General features: G+C 35.6%; 1 protein-coding gene across 1 annotated transcript in view; it reads right to left on the bottom strand.

Annotated features, from left to right (window-relative positions):
* Nucleotides 1-17,167, bottom strand: part of how (protein held out wings) — a 108,227-nt gene extending 91,060 nt beyond the window's left edge. Inside the window, exon 1 of the mRNA XM_088186590.1 lies at nucleotides 16,867-17,167. Within this exon, the coding sequence (XP_088042716.1) occupies nucleotides 16,867-17,068 (202 nt within the window). The 5' untranslated portion in view covers nucleotides 17,069-17,167. The remainder of the gene's footprint in view (nucleotides 1-16,866) is intronic.
* Between the last annotated feature and the right edge of the window lie 3,059 nt (nucleotides 17,168-20,226).

Here is a 20,226-nt window from a genome sequence, read left to right as displayed (position 1 = left end):
TAAGCGACCGACCGACCATACGCAATGACTTTTCCATAATGCGAAAAACGTGACTCTCTTGCGTTTAATTACTCTTTCTCATTTCCAGATCCGGATTAGTCAGCCGGTCGATCGATCGGGATGGAACTTCGATCTGTTGAGTCACACGTAACGCGACAATTATAATACGAACATAGCCTTATACGGCCGTGCGATTTTGAGATGAGTCTTGGCTGTTCGAGGTCGATCGTAGATAACGAGCGCGTGGGCGGTCTCTCCGCTGATCGGATTTACCAAGCAGATAAGGAAAATATGCATTCACGTACATACATAAACTTTCCATGGTGCGACCGATAACGATTCGGGTTGAGCGTGTCACAATTTCGGCGATTGTAAAGCAGGTAATACGCTATCTGGAATGCCACTGAACCGATAACGCAACATATAAATAATAATATTGAGTGATAACAGTGTTTATTGTTTGTATAACGTTGTCGCGCGCCAGATAGAAAATTACGATAGGACAAGGCAAACGAGAAGGTCGCGCTCGAATCTGACGACCGATTAATGTAGGTAACTATAACAGACCGTAAGTAAAACGATTATTTTATTCTAGATTAATTAAATAGGTAAGAACAAATACACACTATATTACAACAGCGGTAACATTTTAAATATAAACTTGTTTTGCCGCGAGGGAGGTTTAGTGCTCGTCCACTTATTGCCACCACAGCCAATTATGACGATCTGGAGGTATAATTGGATTAGCCTATTTTTACACTAGACTTTGATGACCGATGCGCGATTAAACAAGCTGCAACCTGTCATCTAAATAAGTTTGGAACGGACGTTAAATATTTTGAACAAGCGTGAGATCTGACAATTTTATTAATAATTGCAGTGCTAATATTGAATAATTCAATCGCTAATACGCAATTTAATTAGGCGAAAATTTAATTAGAATATAATAAAACATTTTAATAAACAGTATATACAAATTACTCCACGGACCACTGGTTGGCAACGCTGATCTAGAGAGTTCTCGATCTTTAGAAATTCTAAATAAACATAAGATTTTGTAAACACGCTACGTTATTTTCATAATGCGGTTGGGGATAGCAAATCGGTGGCATGTGCCAAAATTGGCACATGAAAATTTTTCAACGACACGCTGAAGACCTCCGACTGATAATTAGCTCATAAGTAAAACAATTCACCATAGCTAAATTCTATATATTATATATTTATTCGAAACAGACTTCCCATGATAATTTGCCATTTCGCAACTTAAAAAAAATACTATTTAATATAAGCAACGTTTCTCTTTCATTCACAATAATTTGCATACAATTGACTTTTGTTGCAGTCAAAATCTAAATCCGCCACACTTTTTACTATGAACGACTTTATAAACGCTTCCAAGAAGCATGACAAATGGTCGCCAAGTGCTTTCAGCGTCCCACAACAGACTCTACATCACCACCACCCACCAGCTGCACGTTGTGCAAGGTCGCCAAAAAAGTGGGTGTAAGACACTCTTTCAGGTGTGAGTCACATTTCGCTAAATCATCGTGCGTTCTCGGAACAAACAAGAGGTTTTGCCAGTCTCGATGGTACTGTTGTGGCTACTATCTGCTGAAATCATCATAGCTGACTCTTTATTCTTCGTACCGTTGGGGGCCTTAACGGATAATGCAGCCGACAACTTGGACCAGTTCTCAGCAGATCGGGCAGATTAGTGGACGCGAGCCGAGCCAGTTCGGTTTATTATTTATTTGTATAAAACGGCGGAGAATCGCGAATGTAAAAGCGGTTAATTAGCAACAGCGGAACAAATAAATGGGCGGTAAGATCGTTACCGCGAGGGACGTTCTAAAACCATAGGTTTACAACATGCGAAATAAAATAAAATAATGTCTTCAGATGTTTCGAACAAAGCCGATCGAATTCACATAAACTATTTAATACCTTTTAACTTTCACAAAATATTCCGAGAAACAAACATAAATGCTCATATAAGGTAATATTTTTATGCTGATGATATTTGCCATATAAGTAGCACTATATGTTCATATGCAATAAAAGCACGTCAATCTCGGTTAATGTTTTCAAAACAACCTCGTATTGTCGACTTATTTATGACTATTTATACAATATGGATATTGTACAACTTAATAAATGACTAATATGGTAACTAAACATACACCAATACTTCCTTTTACATCGCCAATGTTTACATTGAATTTTCCATTCTACACTCGACAGGATGTTCAAAGACCCAAACATTACAGGTGTAGTGTACGCAAAAAATACTACAAAAACCGCAAGCTCCTTTCAATTTCACGAGATTTACGCTGAACATCCCAAATCCTATTATTATACGTATGCGTGTTACCTGCATCTTTTCAACGCGTGCCGTTACAACAGTGGCACAACATACCTTCGCATTTTCAATGAGATGCTCTTTCGAGCGATAAATTTGCACAAGTTTTTTTTTGTTTCATTCACCAGTGACCGAACGCCACGGTTCAACTAGTAACTAATTGCGGGCGAACCACCGTGACCAATCGGCTCATTTGCGGGCGACCTAAACAATGGGTCGTTATGTCAAATCGTTCAAAAGGTGAGTCCCGCATCTGGGTCACGGCAGAATTTATACACCGCAGGCATTAAGGTAAGATTAAAGCCCGATCTGTCGCCATTGTTCTCGACGGGGGAGTAAATTTAAAGCTGCGACACTGCGGCTATGACTTTCGAAAGGGAAGCGAGTGTATCCTGTTAAAGGGTGGAATAAATGCTCGAGAACTCAAGGGATCAATAGAGGTCAAGGTGCACTCTCTAGCTGGCAAGAAAGCCACGTCTCAAGACTCGGAATCCCGACAAAGGAAGGTATTGGCCTCGCACGGTGTTTGCTCTCGAGAACTCTCGATGTGGAATTCCAATCTTAGACGTGCCGGCCCGCTCAATTAACAAGTTAATTAATTAGAGAAGAGTTGAACTCTTGATATAAATTCGTTGTTTTATAAGCTATCGCCAAATATGTCTAAAATAGTATCGCACATGTTAAAAAAATCAATCGAAAACATTAAGATTTATTTATAAATACTTTTTAAGGCGAGAGTAATGAGGGATCATATTTTATCTTGTTTGAAACCGGATATTTTCAATCAAACTCCAGACCAGTTCCGTTTTATTTTCGGTCGTGTAACAACCCCATTAAAAAAACAATGACTGAAATATATGTTCAGTACAAAAATGTGTAAAAAACTCGAACGTGCCGTTTTTGGTTTCCAAAAATTGATCATTGGAAGATGAGCGCTGCTTATCGCGGTTTATGACGAACATCTACAGACTAGAGTGGAAATAGGCCCTCAACTGACCTTAAGCGCTTAATCCCCATGAATATGTGATCCAATTTCCCCATGGACGAGTTAACCCGTATTGACTTTGATTTATGATAAGGAGGCGCTAACTGAAAATTGAAATATATGATATACTTTGTAATTTAAAAAAAGAGTCCGAGATTTTATAAAGTTTTTTTTAGGGATTTTGTCAAGTTTTTTGTGAAAAAATTCTTGCAGAAAGATTGAATATTCCTTCCTTAAACGCGGGATGTTTGGGTGCCGCACAATTTGTCACACTATAATTTAATAGATAGGCAAATGAATACTTGCGGATCTATATACTAATCAGACAAAATCTGGAATCAATCTTGAAACAGGTGTAAAAGTGGTTAAAATTCTGTTCTAGCCGTAAACAATTAATTGCACCAAAATAAGAATATATTGGATAATTTTCATCTGACTTTGATAAAAAAGGCGACATTTAGCAAACAGAGAGGGCATTATGTTCCACCACGATAATGCCATACTACATGTGGCATTCATCACACATCGTTACCTCCTTTAGTTACTACAACCCTAACCATCGGTATATTTCAGGATTTTTATTATTATGCGAAAATAAAATAAATAAAACAGACGCAGAGAAACGCGATATTTTACAAAGATTCGAAAACGATACAACGACAAGCTTCTCAATGTGACATTGGAGTAATCTAATCCGCCTTAAAGCGACGAAAAAAATGAATATTAAAATTCCAATGAATTCCAAATCTTTTCTCAAAATCGAAACGGTACATAGGGAATTCCTCGGCTATTTGTATACTCAATGATCGAGTGTTTGCTTGTGAAGCATTTGAGAGTCACATAAACATGCTTTCGACTTCAACATACATATACTCGTACATATATGTATGTACTACTGGGATATCAAGCACACACAGAATAAATCTGAGAACTCATTAGATTAGTCAGTGTTCGCGTAGGAGTGCAATTTGGGTCTATCCTTTATTACTGTATGAGAATATAATAGGTATACGGACGCGGAATCTGAACTGGTAAAACAAAAAAAAAGAGTTCATACGCACGTAGGTTTGACGGATTTCGGCCGTCTCTGCGGTGAAAGAATGCGTTATTTATCGTCGAATCCTATAAACGGCTGGAGGCCTTATTAGAAACGTCGGTAGGATGTCTTCGTCCCACGGCACGGCCGATTCCAAAAAAGGGAATCTCGACAATAATTGGCGTATCATGACCGCGAGAAAAACGAGCCGGACCGACGTATAAACATCAATATATGTGAACGATAGGGTTGCCAAAAATGTCACGAAACTCACCCATCGATGTACACGGCAAATAATTGTACTAAAAAGCAAATAGCCTCACCTGAAACAAGAAAAAAAAAACAATAAATTAGCATCACTTTACATAGTTCTACACACGTTTATAACAATACAGTATGATCGAAACGAGCGTTAAAATAATTTATGGCATAATTGTAGATACTTTAAGGCGGATATAGAAGATTCGCTATAATGAATGACGATAGTTATACTAAGGTGTGCCTCATAAAATCAACAGAAAATTAAACATAAATATGATGCGTTTAAATTCGATACGTTCATTAAAAATAGAAGGTTTTTACGTGGCCTACTGCTTTCATCTACTGCTGGGAAATGAGTCACCTAAGTAATACCGAAAATGTTTGAACAACGATTGACCTCTTCATAAATAAAAGGCAGTGAACGGTATTGAAAAGTATGCTTTACGATTTTCTAAGATGTGTACAGTTAGACCATACGTGACATCAGAAAAAATCGTCCAAATTAAATCGACTTATGACTCATAGTTGTCTAAGCGACCTAACCTAAGTAAACAGTCAAAATTTCTTATAATATAAATACAAAATCAGACACAGAAGTATCTAGCTTCAAGCTAAGACTGAACTATGATAAAAAACATATGATATTGTGGATTTAGCAATTTAGAATTGAAGCTATTTATCTTCTACTGAATATAAACAAACATCTTCATCGAAATAACAATTGACTTTGTACATACTACTGCGCATAACATTGGCTCATTTTACACATTTGCACCAGAATAGATGTTTTTTTTCTTTCGCTGAATTCGTTTTTGCAATAACAATATTCTATAGAGCGACTAGCCAAACCTTCGTCCATACGACGAGCGTTTATCTTGGACAAACACCACTCTTGACATTATCTCCAACGGTCTAAAAACAACAGAGAGAAAAAAGTCGGCGACGCGAGGCATTCGAAAAATTTCGTTAATTGCTCGCGAGGTAGCCCGGGACATTGTAACCCTTCTTCTTCCTTCTGCATAGAATAAGAGAAGAAGAAGAACGGGTCATCGGCTTATAGCGTGTCAATACACCCGCGTCGGCCTTCGCTTCGAAGATTTTCAGTATTATTTGAGCAAACGGCGAGAACGACACATATTTGCGCGGAGCAAACAGTTACGTGCGTCCGCGTAATTGTTCCGCGGGACAAAAGCCGACGAAATATGGTAAAAGTATTGCGATCGTGGGCGAAGAAGACACTCGGATTACCATAAAACCGAATGGGGGAGTAAATGGTGAGACTCGGCGGGAGCGAGAGACGCAGTATACGACCAACCACGAGATGATCGTTGCTCCGGCTATACAAATTCCAGATTTAGATCACGTTATAAATACGCGGAATCGAAGCAGACTCTGAGGAGAACGGCGCCAGCGGGAAGCTCGACTTTTCTCTAATGGAGAAGAGCAAGCTGTTTGATGCTTGATTAAAAATGGATAATATTTCACGTTCCAGCATAAATTAATAATGAAAATAATTGGCGGGTCTCGATAAAGCTCACTGAAGCCACCAATTTTATGTTGTTATTTTGGATGTCATTGACGAATCCAGTGGTTGAGGTTTCGGGGAGGATCTTCAAATTTGTGCGTTAAATCATACAAAACACACGTTAAACTACGTATTTATTTAGTTATTGTTACTAAAACCATATTAATTAAAATAGTTTCTCTCCATCCCTCTTCTATCACTTGCATCCCGTCACCGTCTATCGACCTTCCTACGCATATTCATCAATCCCTAACTTGTCTAACCGAAGTTTTACCACTAATATTTGGCCCTGAAATCGTCTCGACCTATTTAAAGTAGGTCAGTAGCTCCCAACCATTTATTTTATTGGTACGCAATTCACAGTTTATTGATTTTACAATTGCAAATACAAAAAACAATCTTGCATTTTAAAATTGTATGATTATTAAAAAAAAAGCTTGTTCTAAATATAGCAAATTAGTCGCGGTATTCAACTTAATCGATGTTATCTGTGTTCTGTCGGACCGTATGGTACGAAATGCAATATGACAATGCCTATTTAAGACGTAATGTTAATATTCCACTCGTTCTGGAGTACCGCAGGGATACAATTTAGGTCCACTGCTCTTCCTTATTTTTATTAATGACACAAGATAGTTTTATGAATATGAAAATCTTCATATTATTCACGTGTTAAGATTGAAGTACCTGTGATTCCAGCAGGACAGTGCCAATATACACATAAAGCTAGACTAAAATGGTATCATTTTTGAATTAAGCAATACATTAAAGAATTGATTTATGATCGCAAATTCGCACGTGCACGTCACACCACTATGCGTCTTCCTTGCGCCCTGTCAATGTGTCACCATTTGTCACACACAAGCACACAACACACTACGCGCCGGTGTGCATTCGTGACGCGACATTTGTGATGTCACTGCATAAATTCCGCAAAGCGAAAACAATTCAGCACACGCGAAATTCCATTATAATAAATAGGACCATAGGTAGCAATAATTATTACAATCATCGCAGCAGCGCGGCGCAGTGTGATACATTTTATGTGTACGATGAAAATGATTCGACTGACGATGGTGCAGAACAGAAACCGGTCCCGCACCATCATCAATGATAAACATTCGTTCCCAGCCAATCCTAATAAACGAGCGCATATAAATAAACAACGAAGTCAGACGAAGCGAAGATTCGTTATATTTGTATGAAGAAACTGATACTGACCCCAAAAATTAACAAACATGGCGTAAGTTTAAAACAAAGAACGACATAATCATTATCGGGATTGTAAGAGTAATAGATGGGGCGCTAAAAGGCGCTGACGAACGAACAACGCCGAAGCAGAATTTGCACTAGTTGACGTCAAATAGTAATTATTCACATATCACGAGACGTTGGATACAATTGCACAACGGAGCGTTATACAAACTTAGATTGTGGTCATATTATATGTGCATACATTGACTACAGAATTGGGAGTAAACGTGGACAACGAACGGAACACGATTTTGCAATTTTACAACTTTCAGAACAAAAGTGCTGACAAGACATGCGAGTAGAACACAATGCATATGAAATAAGTGCATGACATGGTCAAGGTAGCAGGAAGTCTATAATGAGGCTATGTGAATGCAAGAATAATGGACTGCTGCAATGTCTTACTGAATTATTACACTATTACCATTTTAAAATTCTCCACAACTAAATGTCAAACCATAAAAAATATACAAATCTTAAATTTTAGAAAGGATCGTGGAAATGACTGGCAGTAAAATATAACAGTAATGAAATACACATTTTTCAAAATCATGCTTTGAAGCTTTTTCTCGACGATTGAGCGATTTCGAAGCATTTATTTACAACGACAAAAAAACCCGATTCATCAAAAAGACAATTATCATAACAGCACAAAACGTAGAATGCTGTGCGCATTCCGAGCAACACGACAGTGTCCGGTTATTATTTTTGGATTCGTACTGCAGGCGCACACAACCGCTAATCCGACAAAAGAACGGATTAGTCATTAGAAAAAAATTAGGCGATCAATCAACGTCTTCGTAATTCGGAATCTACAATGGCGGAATGATACCACCCGCGGCGTTCAAGTATAACTCACTAAAAAAATTATAAATGTCGCAATTTCACAGTTGATTTTTGAAATCGGAATCGTAAAAACGCAGCGTTTATTACTATATAGAGGGCATCGTTAACCAAACTGGGCACTTGGAATACATGGACCGTGTAGTCTATGGTTATGTGTGTCTATTACGATTATTTCTGCTTTTCGACACGCGACCGTCTAAAATTACAAGGGCGACGCGTCGGAAATTACTATGCGACGCTGTCAAATCAGTTGGATTTCTGAAAACGCCCATGTTTGTTCGAAAAATGTGTATAATTCACTAAACAAAGACACCCGGGATGCGGTGTTAAGTTTTTCTCTACATAATCTGGAAATTACATATATTTGTGGGATAATTTCCTGTGTCATTAGTACCACTACCGGATTGAGAAATATAACCAACTGACTCCTTCAAATGATACTCAGCCATAATTGCATACCTTCATACATATAAGTAGATATAGAAACTAATATTATTATTATATGTACATACATTATATAAAAAAAACTATTTGAAGTAAGTCGTGAGTAGAGAACCCAATTAGGTTCAGAACAATTTAAAATACTCATGAATCCAGTAATTAGTAAACAAAACTTATTGTTAAGAGCAATTGAGTTTCAAACAAAATTAAGAATGTTCAATACGCCTGCACTTGTCACGTGCGGGATCACACGTTATAAATACAAAATTATTATGTGAGTAATCTCATTATTACAATTAATTTAGAAAGCGAAATATATTAAATAAAAAAACAAGAGTTCATTAATTGTATAAATAACGATCTGAATTACTTCGAACATTATTCAATATGAAAACTAATTTTATCTAAAAATATATAAAAGTACCTTAAAATATTTTAAAAACATTTTTGATTTATTTTATCATTTGCTAAATCACATAGGAAATGCCTTTTTGTTTGAAAACATAGTGCATTTTGCTACCTGCTTTTTTCAAGCGAGTTCAACAAATCTCATTTATCGTTGCCTTCTATATCTATAGGCAATACTATTTTATATGCGAGGGTATAGTGTGTATAGGGATTGCAATAATACCGGTATCACCGAGAGAAAAACAGGCAATACCGTTATTCGAATTATTACTATTATTTTAAGTTAGTAGTAATAAAAAAGACCGAAAAAAACAATCCGAGTACAGCTCGCATGTTTTACCATGTTTCAACCAACAATATTTCTACGTATGTTAAAAAAGTAACATAAATTATTATTAGTTATGTATGTTTATGTAAATATTATAGAATAAATAAGTACCGCATATTATTCTACTGTCATAATCCGCCACAACGAGCATTGTTTTATTATCCGCTTCTGCTTTCAAGCAATATCGAGATATTGTTTTCAACAAATAAAATGAACGATTTGAAAAAAAGAATGTTTTTTTTTCCGGTACTATGACATGTTACGAAAAATAAACAATTTTATCAGTAGGAAAAGTTACATACTATGTGGGCCGATTTAATCGGTCCATGGCATAAACAACAGTGATAATTACATCTAGGTAAAGTATAAATGTTTTTTAGCTTATTATTTTCAATCACTAAATACTTTTGAGGACAATTTAAATGAGCAATATATAAAATAATTGTTCCATAAAACGATTGTTTGTGCATTAGTGTTGGACAGACTAAGTGCGAGCGTGCATTGATCAGAACAGTGAACACCCCATGAATAACTCCACGCAAAGAATTCTTTTCCGAATAAATAATTCGAAGATTTACCTTATACAAATGTACAAACAAATTATTGCATGGAGCAAAGTATTTATTTAAATGCACATCTTTTAAAACATATGCATTTAATACTTGTGTATGGCCAATTTATTTTGTATGAAGACGCAGTATAGAATAGTAAATTATTTAAATTTTTTATTGATCTTATGCGTCATAATCTATAGGTTGGATTATAAAAATAGGATACTATAAAATATGTCAATATTTTTTAAGACAAATATTTATATTCTTATGTAAGTGACTGTAAATGATTTATTACGTGACTGGTAATTTACTTTTACTATGATATCATTAAATTATTTTTTACTTAATGTATAAATAAAAGTTAAATGCATTTTTCAAAGCTGCATAGCTCATAATGAAAATGGCACTGTAAGCTGAAATTCTAGACATAATAATTCGTGCAAATTTCATGACGCCAGATCTTATCGTATGTACTAGTTTTGCTGTTTTTATATTTTGTTTATAAAGTGCATCGTAAAATTTTCGAAATTTTAGATGTATATTTGTTTTCACTGTAATCTCCAATACATCTCAAAGATCTGGTTGAATTCATGTGACTGCTTATAGCTGAACATTGTTAACGGCCGGAGTTCAAAAAGCGGCTATTTTCTCTGGTTTTAATGGACCACATGGTTGGGAATCCGGCTGAACTCTCGTTTATTCCAAGTCGGAAGCGAAATTGTATCAAGTTCTGACTGAAGTGTCTGAAGGTAAAATATTCCGATGGAAATGATTCAGAACGGGCGTGTTCATGTTTATATAGCAAACAAGATACCAATGCAGTTTTTGATCGTCTGGCCAATGCGACGATTCGGAGCGGAAACAGAATAATTGTTATTGTCTAATAAATATGCTTGGTACATGTCGGCGGAGATTTGCAGATTTATATGCACACTTGTTTGGTCAGATAAGCAATATCGTTTGTATAACGCAGAAGAAAAAGTTTTATAAGCTTATTACAAAAAAATATAGATTAAATATTAAATTATCATAATATCGAACGGTTATAAAATATTATAGAAAAAACAATAAATGAACGCCATCGAGATGGTGGAAAGAATAGGTATGACACAAATCCGGATTTGCTCATAATCTGGCGTCGATCCTTTACATTGGGAGGATTACAAATAAAAACCCACACCTATCTATATACACATAAATAAACACGAGTGAAATAAAAATAAAGATCGTGGGATAGCGGTCAATTGGCCGTTCGTTATCGATTAAAACTAGTCGGTTTGACCCTTATACGACCGCGTAAATGAAATTAGTGACAATTAAAAATTGGGAATAATGACAGGGCAGATGAAAATTTATTGTACACATCGAATCGACTCTAATTGTGTAATTGCGAACGAAACGACCACGACATTTTTGTCTACTCGCACACTATTATCGCTCTCGTGTCAAATCTACCATTAACCCTAAACATCCACGAATCTCTGCGAAGAGTTGAACGAACCTTTCGAGAATCGAAAACTGCCACTTGATACGTATAAGGCCGAACATGTGCAAATTTTCAACGGAAAATATCAAACTCGCATTCGAAATAAAGACATTTATTTCTTTAATATTTTAAATCTCTCAGCACCGGAGTGGGTTAAGCGATGGATCTTATCGCTCCATGACGCTCACAGCGATTAATACGAAAGATAAATTTTAAATTGTTATTTATATATCTATAAACTTTATCTGCGAGAATATATTCGCATGCTATTATAATATAATAATGAAAATTTAATTGGTTTATATTATAAACAAATATTATTTACCATCACTTGATCAAATCGAGGCGTAGCAGCGAGTAATTCACCAGATATATTTGCTAATTCATCTCAATTTTTAATTTTTAGATACTGAATTGAAATGGGAAGGAAGCACTCGCGATAAATTGAAGTAATCAAGTGTTTTCGCATATGAAGATGCCGATTTTTATGCGTCTTATCATCTCTCATCGAGAGAAAGTCGAACATCAGCCTTTTTCTTCTTCTCTCGATAAGGAAGTGCGTTCACGAGCCGTGTCATTATCAACCTTATTTATTATTAATCTCTCCGTTTTGGACTAACGTTATTGGAAAGTAAAAGAAATCTCATTATATACAGTAAAATTATATTAATCTCTCGAACATCTGGAAGTGATGAAAATCACAGCAGAATAAGAGGTCGCGAGGAGCAATTCTGAATTTGATCCTGTAATTTTGAGGTCAAAGAGGCAGATACCAGACGACGATCTTTATTACATCACATAGGATTTTTGCTATTTTCAAAATACTAAGACCATTCATTCGCGAGCATCTTGGACGAGTTCCAAAGCGGAATATTCTGCAATACAAGAATGCCATTACAATACATTATTTATATGCTTCACGGTTAATTGTGGCGAAAATCGAAAACTAAACGAATGCAGGATCGTTCACGCTTTCCCTCTCTTTTGCATTTTCGCCTCTCACCTGTTGTTGTTCGCTCTTTTTCACTCGATCGACTTTTTTTACGTTCTCCGGGACACGTGGATCAGAAATAACCGCGCGCCGAGTCGACGATGCGTTTACGAACGCTTCAGACACATTATTACTTCCAAGTCTTGTTAGAGCGCAGTTTATGTCTCGGCGATGGAGATACACCGCGAAATTTATATAGTACCTCTGAAATAGATCTATGCAGCCTATTAGATCATCGCGGAATGACGCAAGTCCGCTAAATGTCGATTGATATGCGAGAAGCGATCGCCTCGCAGATCGAGAAATGCTTTTGTTTCAATCGTCGATCTAATTAAATCCGAATGCATTTCCCTTCTCTCTTTAGTGTTAATTCTTTCTACGCCCGATAAACCCGGTTCGAGAGCAACTTTTACCACTCCGTCGATGACGGAGAGGTAACAATCGACTGGGACAAGTGGTCTCATAACGGTAGGGTTTCAGGGTCAAAATCAACCCACCTACTTCTCTGGAATGTCGTGCCCTCGAAGTGAACCGCGTCTCTTGAACTTTTATATACTTCAGTTTCATTTCTTAGTCATCGTCGTTACGTTTTCTATAAATCAAACGTAAACAAGAATAACTTTTTCGATTTTGTGTATTTATTATTACAGATTATATCATGGATTTATTGGTAGACCTATGGTAGTATGTTTTTCAATCAGGTTTGTGTCTTTTTCGTGACTGCCCAAAGCGAGAGCCGAGATAATTCTACGAACTCGATAGCGACATGTAAATTATACTGTTACTTCGATCCAATACATCCTGAATCAATCGCCGTTCCCAGATTATTTTCATATAAGTTAAATTCACACGGAAAATTACGTTTAATTGGGCATTTAAATGTACCTCGAGATCCATTTACGTAAAGGGCCTTCACGCGTTATGGTTTTGATTTATTTCATTTGGAAATTATTCACAAATTCAAGATATATTATTAATTATTTGATGCATTAGGCAAATATATATGTTATTCCGATATAAAGTATACAATGACTAGGCAAAGTATGCACTAAGAGTTTTAATTAAAGCTTACAATGTTACATTTCGTGTATACTTTCCCTAGATAATGTATGCTTTGACTAGTAAGTGTATGAACTCTCCGCCGTGACTAGTTACATGGTCAACGAACAAGATTTGACAGACGAGTGTGTTTGTCAACCAACCTAATTGTTAAGCCAATTAAAAAAAATATCGTTAGTCAGTGAACACCCAATGAATAACTCTGCAACGAATCCATTTAAAGGAGGATTATACAAATTGGCAACAAGATTATTCTGGCATAAATGGTTTAAAATACCTATTGAATTTATAAATTATTTAATTTTGAATAATTTTTCTTTCTAAATTATGAATAATGATGAAATGGATAGCTCTAGAACTGACTGTGTAAACGCAAAGTATAGATAATATATGCATTTTCGAAATTCACACTTGCCTCTAACATATGTAAGATAAATTATGAACCATTGCGGGGGTCGAGGAATTCTTCTAATTCACTTCAAATGGGGTAAAATATACACCTTGAGGATAATGGAGGCTCGTTAAGAATATTGAAGAGCCTGAATGATGCATTTTAAGAACTTTGCTTGAACAATGAAACAAATACTGAATTTTAGTCGTAGACTTTACCATTGTCAAAAATGCACATGAATAAGGATTTTACACTTTCATAAACTGAATGGCATATGTACAGAAAAAGCCACAAATTTGCTTTGACAAGTTAGGGATCGAAATGTGTTATTACAAGACTTCAATTTTTCCACCTGGATTCAGCAAAAGTTTTGAAAGGGTTCTGCGTTTATGGGCCAAGACAACTGAGATGAAATTCAATAACTTTAATAATAAAACAAATATTCATAACTTAATTAAATGAAGCGGATTGGATTAAAAATGGCATATCTTGCAGGTATTTTTGCGAATTATAATGAACTTAACAGTTCCCTCCAAGCGACAAATATCAATATTTTCAAAGTACAAAATGAAATAGATGCTATGATATTATTCTCAAATTAAATTTTTGGTCTATGTATTTTAAAAGGAAATACTGAACAAGGCGCAAATCAATAAAAAATATCAAATATAATTTGCTGCAGCATTTATCAGATTTACAACAAAAACTTCTGGAATATTTTCCTGGCCAAAAAAAATCATCTTGGATTTAAAATCCTTTTAAACCCTTCAGAGAACAACACATTATTATATCGACAAATTTTTTATTAAAATTAACATTTACTCAAGTTGATATTATGTATTTTTGGATTCAAATTATGAATGAATATCCTGAGATTGCTACGCGAGTTGTAAAATATCGTTTGTATCAATGCATGTATATCTGAAAGATCTTTCTCTCTGTACGCAGCAACAAACACTAAATACAAAAACAGATTAGATGCAAATGATTCAAGAATTCGTTTGCAAATCTCAACGATTACTGCGAATATAAATATGCTTTATGTTAAAAAACAAGACAAACAAACATTTATGATTTTTTTACATCAATTTTTGTGTTTCTTTGTATTTTTTTGTCCTTATGTATTAATGTTTTGTATTTACGAGTTTCATAGGAAATACAGTTTTATTTCGTTTTTTCTTTTTATTTTCTAAACCAGTGTTTTCAAAGAATAGTCTGCGATTACATTTACATTTGTTTATATGGACTTTTGAGTATATAACCAAAGTTTAAGAAACACTGTTATCTAAATTTAGGGTTCCTTGAATCATATTATAAACTAGATGGGTTTCAAAAGCCGTGGAAGGTTGTAAATCTGACTTAAACAAAAAGGAGGATATAGATTTTTTAAATCTTTAACTAAAGGGAGAAATAAATATGCAGTTTTGTGTTTTTTTCGCATCAAGTTGAAATTGCAAATCGTTCAAATTTATACACACGGTATTTAACGTGTAAATATTGATGTTAATTTATCAAAAATTAAATAACATCGTTTCTCCATTACTTAGGTCCCTAATAAGAGTTCTAGTTAGATATCCTAAAAATTTGCGCTGCGCGGCTTAAAACATCTCTGCTTTTTTTTCATGAAAAATTGCAATTTATAAAGACAACATAAAAACACTTAATTATACGGATAATTGCATTTAAGAGTTACTGATATTTTTTGGGTAGGGAGGAGTGGGGCATGAGTTTTTACGCTTAATTATTGTTTTTTTTAAGGCAAATATATTTTGTGAAATAAAAATAAGTGTTTTATATTAATGAATTTAGATGAACGTTTTACTTGTTTGTTCCATAAAACGAATTATATGTGCGTTTATTTAAAGGTGAAACTCGGAAAATGATTCATTGATGCATTGCCTAATCATTTAAATTGTACTCGTTTAATTTCAGGAAAAAACTTTGAAAATATCATATTTTGATAGTTTTTACGGCAATAGATATCAGTATTCATGCAAAAAGTGGTATTTTGTGTATTATATATCGAGTTGTTTGAAATATTTTAGATTTTCGTTAAAAAAGCTATTGTTTTATTTTTGTCGCTTAGCAAAATTTTTTTGGAAATTGTCGACAAAACAAAACTAAATCGGTAGTTGTGTCCCAATTTTAACGGTAGGATATTCGACACTAGTGAGATGATGCAAGTTATTTGCTATTTTACTTTTAGATGATTTTGGATGATAATTTTACGTATGCAAAGTTCACTATTTCGCAAAACTATTATAACGAGTTCATTTTTTTGACGAAATTGGATAATAGTTTGTTTAGAGTTCTATCTATTACGACTCGACAAAGTCAAAACTTCAACGAAAAACATTTCGCGATGTTCAACTATCCAATGCACAAAATTATTAAAAAGGTTGGCTCATATATTGGTAATTTTTAATTTCAAGTAGTGCGTATGTTAGGTACTTTCCTGTAATCGGGCAAAATAATTATTCATCTGTTTATAAATTTTATTTATTTATATAAATCACTGTTTTGACTCGTACTGCTCGTTCGCACTTTACCTATTTAAATTTTAAAACGTATTTTATATAGGTTTGGTGCGAACGAGCCGGCAGCTAGTGAACGTCCGTCAGAACATCGATGTATACAAATAAATAAAATGTATAAACAAATAAAAATCGGATATTCATATTAGAAATCATTGTTTTTAAAAAATAACGTTCGCGTATGTGTAGTGAATCAATTTGTAATCTACGTTGAGTCGATAATAAAAATATTTAAAAAATGTTTAGAGCCCCTGGGTGAAATCGCACATCACGGGGATGCAACGCAAACACTTGTTTGAATCGCGGCGGCGCAACAGGTCATCGTTTCGTTTTCGGCCAAAACAATGGCGGACATAACCTAGACACCCTGGGCGACGGCGGTGGTGACGGATCGCGCATGCGTACCTTCGTCGAGCAGGCGTTCCATGTGCATGAAGACGTTGGGGAAGGCGGCGAGCTGCTTGCGGTCCTTGAGCAGCTGCGCCAGGTAGTCGGCGATGCTCTGAGTAGAGGGCGCGGGGTGGTGCGGGTGCGCCGGGTGCGCGGCGTGCTGCGGCTCGCACATGTCGGGTGCGGGCGCGGGGGGCAGCGGGGGCGACACGAGCATAGCCTGCCGGCGAGAGCCCCTACACGGGAACGGTGGAACGGGAACGACGAAAACACCGACGGCGACGCGACTCGCTTGCGCGAAGACCACTGACGCACTGCCGGCTCCGATGCCGCGGACCCGAGACGCTGGCCGACGCCGACGCGCATGCGCCTGCGCCTACGCGTAGCACACGAACGAGTTGACACTCTTTTATTTTTTATTTTCATTACAAATATTTTTCAACGTAAAAACTATATTTTACTTAATTAATTAAATAATGACTTTTATTATTACAATTTCGATCGATCATAGCAGATGAGGTTTTTGTAGCTTTGCTAATTGTTATATAAAAATAAGTATCGGTGGACAAATATATTCTAAAAAAATATCTATTCATTTGTTTATACATTTTATTAATTTATATAAAATAATTATACATCACTGTTCTGACAGGTTAAGTGCAAACAAGCGGCATACAATGAGCATCGATCAGATAATAACCAGTACTATGGGTTGTGAGGATCGCTCTCCGTGATGAAAGGGTGCGGTTAGCTCGCCCAATTGGTCGGAATCGTGAGGCCTTAATACCAATGACATGGTTTTGCAATGGGGTAATGTAGTAACTCTCTTTATATATATGAATTAAATGTATTGTAAAGAGTGTTTTTTACAAGTTTGTTTTTCGAATTGGCTACACTTTTTCCAGCGACAGCAAATTTTACAGCTGACAGCTGATTTGTGCTCAGTTTGCTTTGCAACTTCACTATGAATAGATTTATGCCAGAAAAACGCTTGCAAATATATTTTTTAAATCGTGGTTCAGTTTGCAAAACTTACCGTGCGCTATGTCCATTTTACAATTGATATAAACGTCCATCCGAGCAAGTAATTTGAATTACCATGGATCGTTTTTACACCACGCATACTCTTAATTAATTGAAGAGTTTTGAAGAGCATGACGGCGCAACATGTCACGCAGCGTGTGCCACAATCAATTTATTGAAGGAAACATTCGATAGGCGCATAATTTCACGTAATGGACCTCCAAAATCGTATGATTTAACACCTCTGGTTTAATTTTTCTGGGGATATGTGAAGTCGCTAGTCTACGCCGATAAACCTGAGGCAATGGATGAATTGGAAACCAACATTTGCCAACATTGCTTATTGCCGATATACGGTCACATCTGCTCGAAATCATATTTAAACACTAATGGTATAAAATTATTTTTCCAGTAAAGCTAATACAATGGCCATTACCATGATTTTTATGTCTTTTCTTTCAATTTAAAGTTCTATACCTCTAAAAAAAACACCCTTTATATGTTGAATTTAAAATATATTTATATAAGATAGAATAGGTACTGAGAATAAAAAATATGCTTACACAACTGTTAAATTTGAGATATTCGTACAAGTACGAGTTTTACTATAGAAACGACTTAATGGTTTTGATTTTTATTTTTTATTCAAGCAGATAATACAACTTCAAAGCTTATTTTATAGCTACCAGACCATAAAAAAGACAAACTATTGAAATATAATAAACGGGAATTTTTAAACTTATTAACAGATGGTTGTTTTCTAAAAATGATTTTATTGTTTAATAGTTATGTCAGTTATGTGGCATAATTACTAATAAACTCTCGCAATAATCAAGTAGATTTCTGTGATTTATTAATATTATATTAAAACTACGGGATGTTCACGAAAACCGTTATATCACTAACTATATTTATTTGCCATCTTGTTTTAAAATACCAGTTGTTAAAATAATTAATACCGATAATATTGCTCTTGAAGAAATTTCAGAGCGATGTATTGTATTTTCTTAACCTTTAAAAGCTGCATTAAAATATGTAAATACGTTAGGATAAATATTTTAAAATATTTATTTTAAATATAATTAATATTTTTCGCTACGAATACTTTGCAACCGTCCTATGATTGTGTCCGTATCGCCGGTCTACGCATGCGCACGCGCCCACTATTCTAAGATGGCGCCAAATCAAACTTTATTGTGTTGTGAATATTTATAAGCGCGCCCATACGCACGCGGAAACACTCAAAAGTTGATTTTCCACTTGCGAAATTCGTCAATAAACACTCATTACGTATCCGTCCCCTGTGCCTACTTCGGCTGCGATCTATCAAAGATTTATCTCCGAAAACATGCATGGTTCTCAAACTTTCAAAATAACTAATAAATATAATTTAATTTTGATATATACGAGGATTAGTTTGATCTGAGCACTAACGTTTATTATGGATTGGGCAAATTTTTTTACAGCGGTTCTAAAACGTCGGTGATGCACGTTTGGCAAGGAATCGGAAGTCATGGCACTCTTTATAGGCAAGTAACCGACGTCAGTTGGGCATGTGGTATACATATTTAGTCTCACGACACATATGGCCCATTCATTTCTATTTTAACACATCTACGACCAAACGCCCGTTTCCTAAGGTGGTCCTGCATTGAGAATAAATAAACAGTTTTTTTAACGAGCGCAATTTGATTTTAATTGATTTTTTCTTCAAAACCTCTGACTTCTGCTTTCTGCCTTCATCTTTAGAATACTCACAATTAATTAGAAGTATATAAAGATAATATAATATCTTAATTCATTTCTCTTTGCTTGGTATACCTACTAGATTCTAAGTACCTCGAACATAAAACGCACTTTATAAAGATTGCAATTCAAGGTTCGATAGACGATAATTCCAACTGATTCTCGGAGTAACAAACGACTCTTAACCCTTGTGTTTGAACATGTGTTTCTCGTTCAGTAATCCGATACTTTAATCCGTTCGCCAGGTGAGTTATGTTAACATTTCCTTTTTAAAGTTCAACGTATTTCTTATTTTTTAATCCCAAAATCCCAATTTGGAAACCAGTCCGTGTATGGTGGTGTAGAGATAATGACTTTTCAGCGTCGATGAGTAATCATCCGCTCTAAATGGGGAAAGGAGGATCATATTTTTTGCACTAGGACTTTATTAAGAGCGGGGTTTCTTTAAAGAAGGAGATCACCAGACTTCCATGTATGGCGGCAAGTGACTGGGGCCACGGGGGCCCACGCTCACCTGTCGCCCACTCTGACCGCCCACTTTGTTTACCTGAAAGTGCGAAACTCTTGCCGATACACACACCACCACCTTTGCACCTCCTCAGCCTC

Source organism: Plectrocnemia conspersa, unplaced genomic scaffold, assembly GCF_051122295.1.
Source record: "Plectrocnemia conspersa isolate PC_06_02 unplaced genomic scaffold, ASM5112229v1 ptg000005l, whole genome shotgun sequence".
NCBI lineage: Eukaryota > Metazoa > Arthropoda > Insecta > Trichoptera > Polycentropodidae > Plectrocnemia > Plectrocnemia conspersa.
This window is presented reverse-complemented; position numbering and strand designations above follow the sequence as displayed.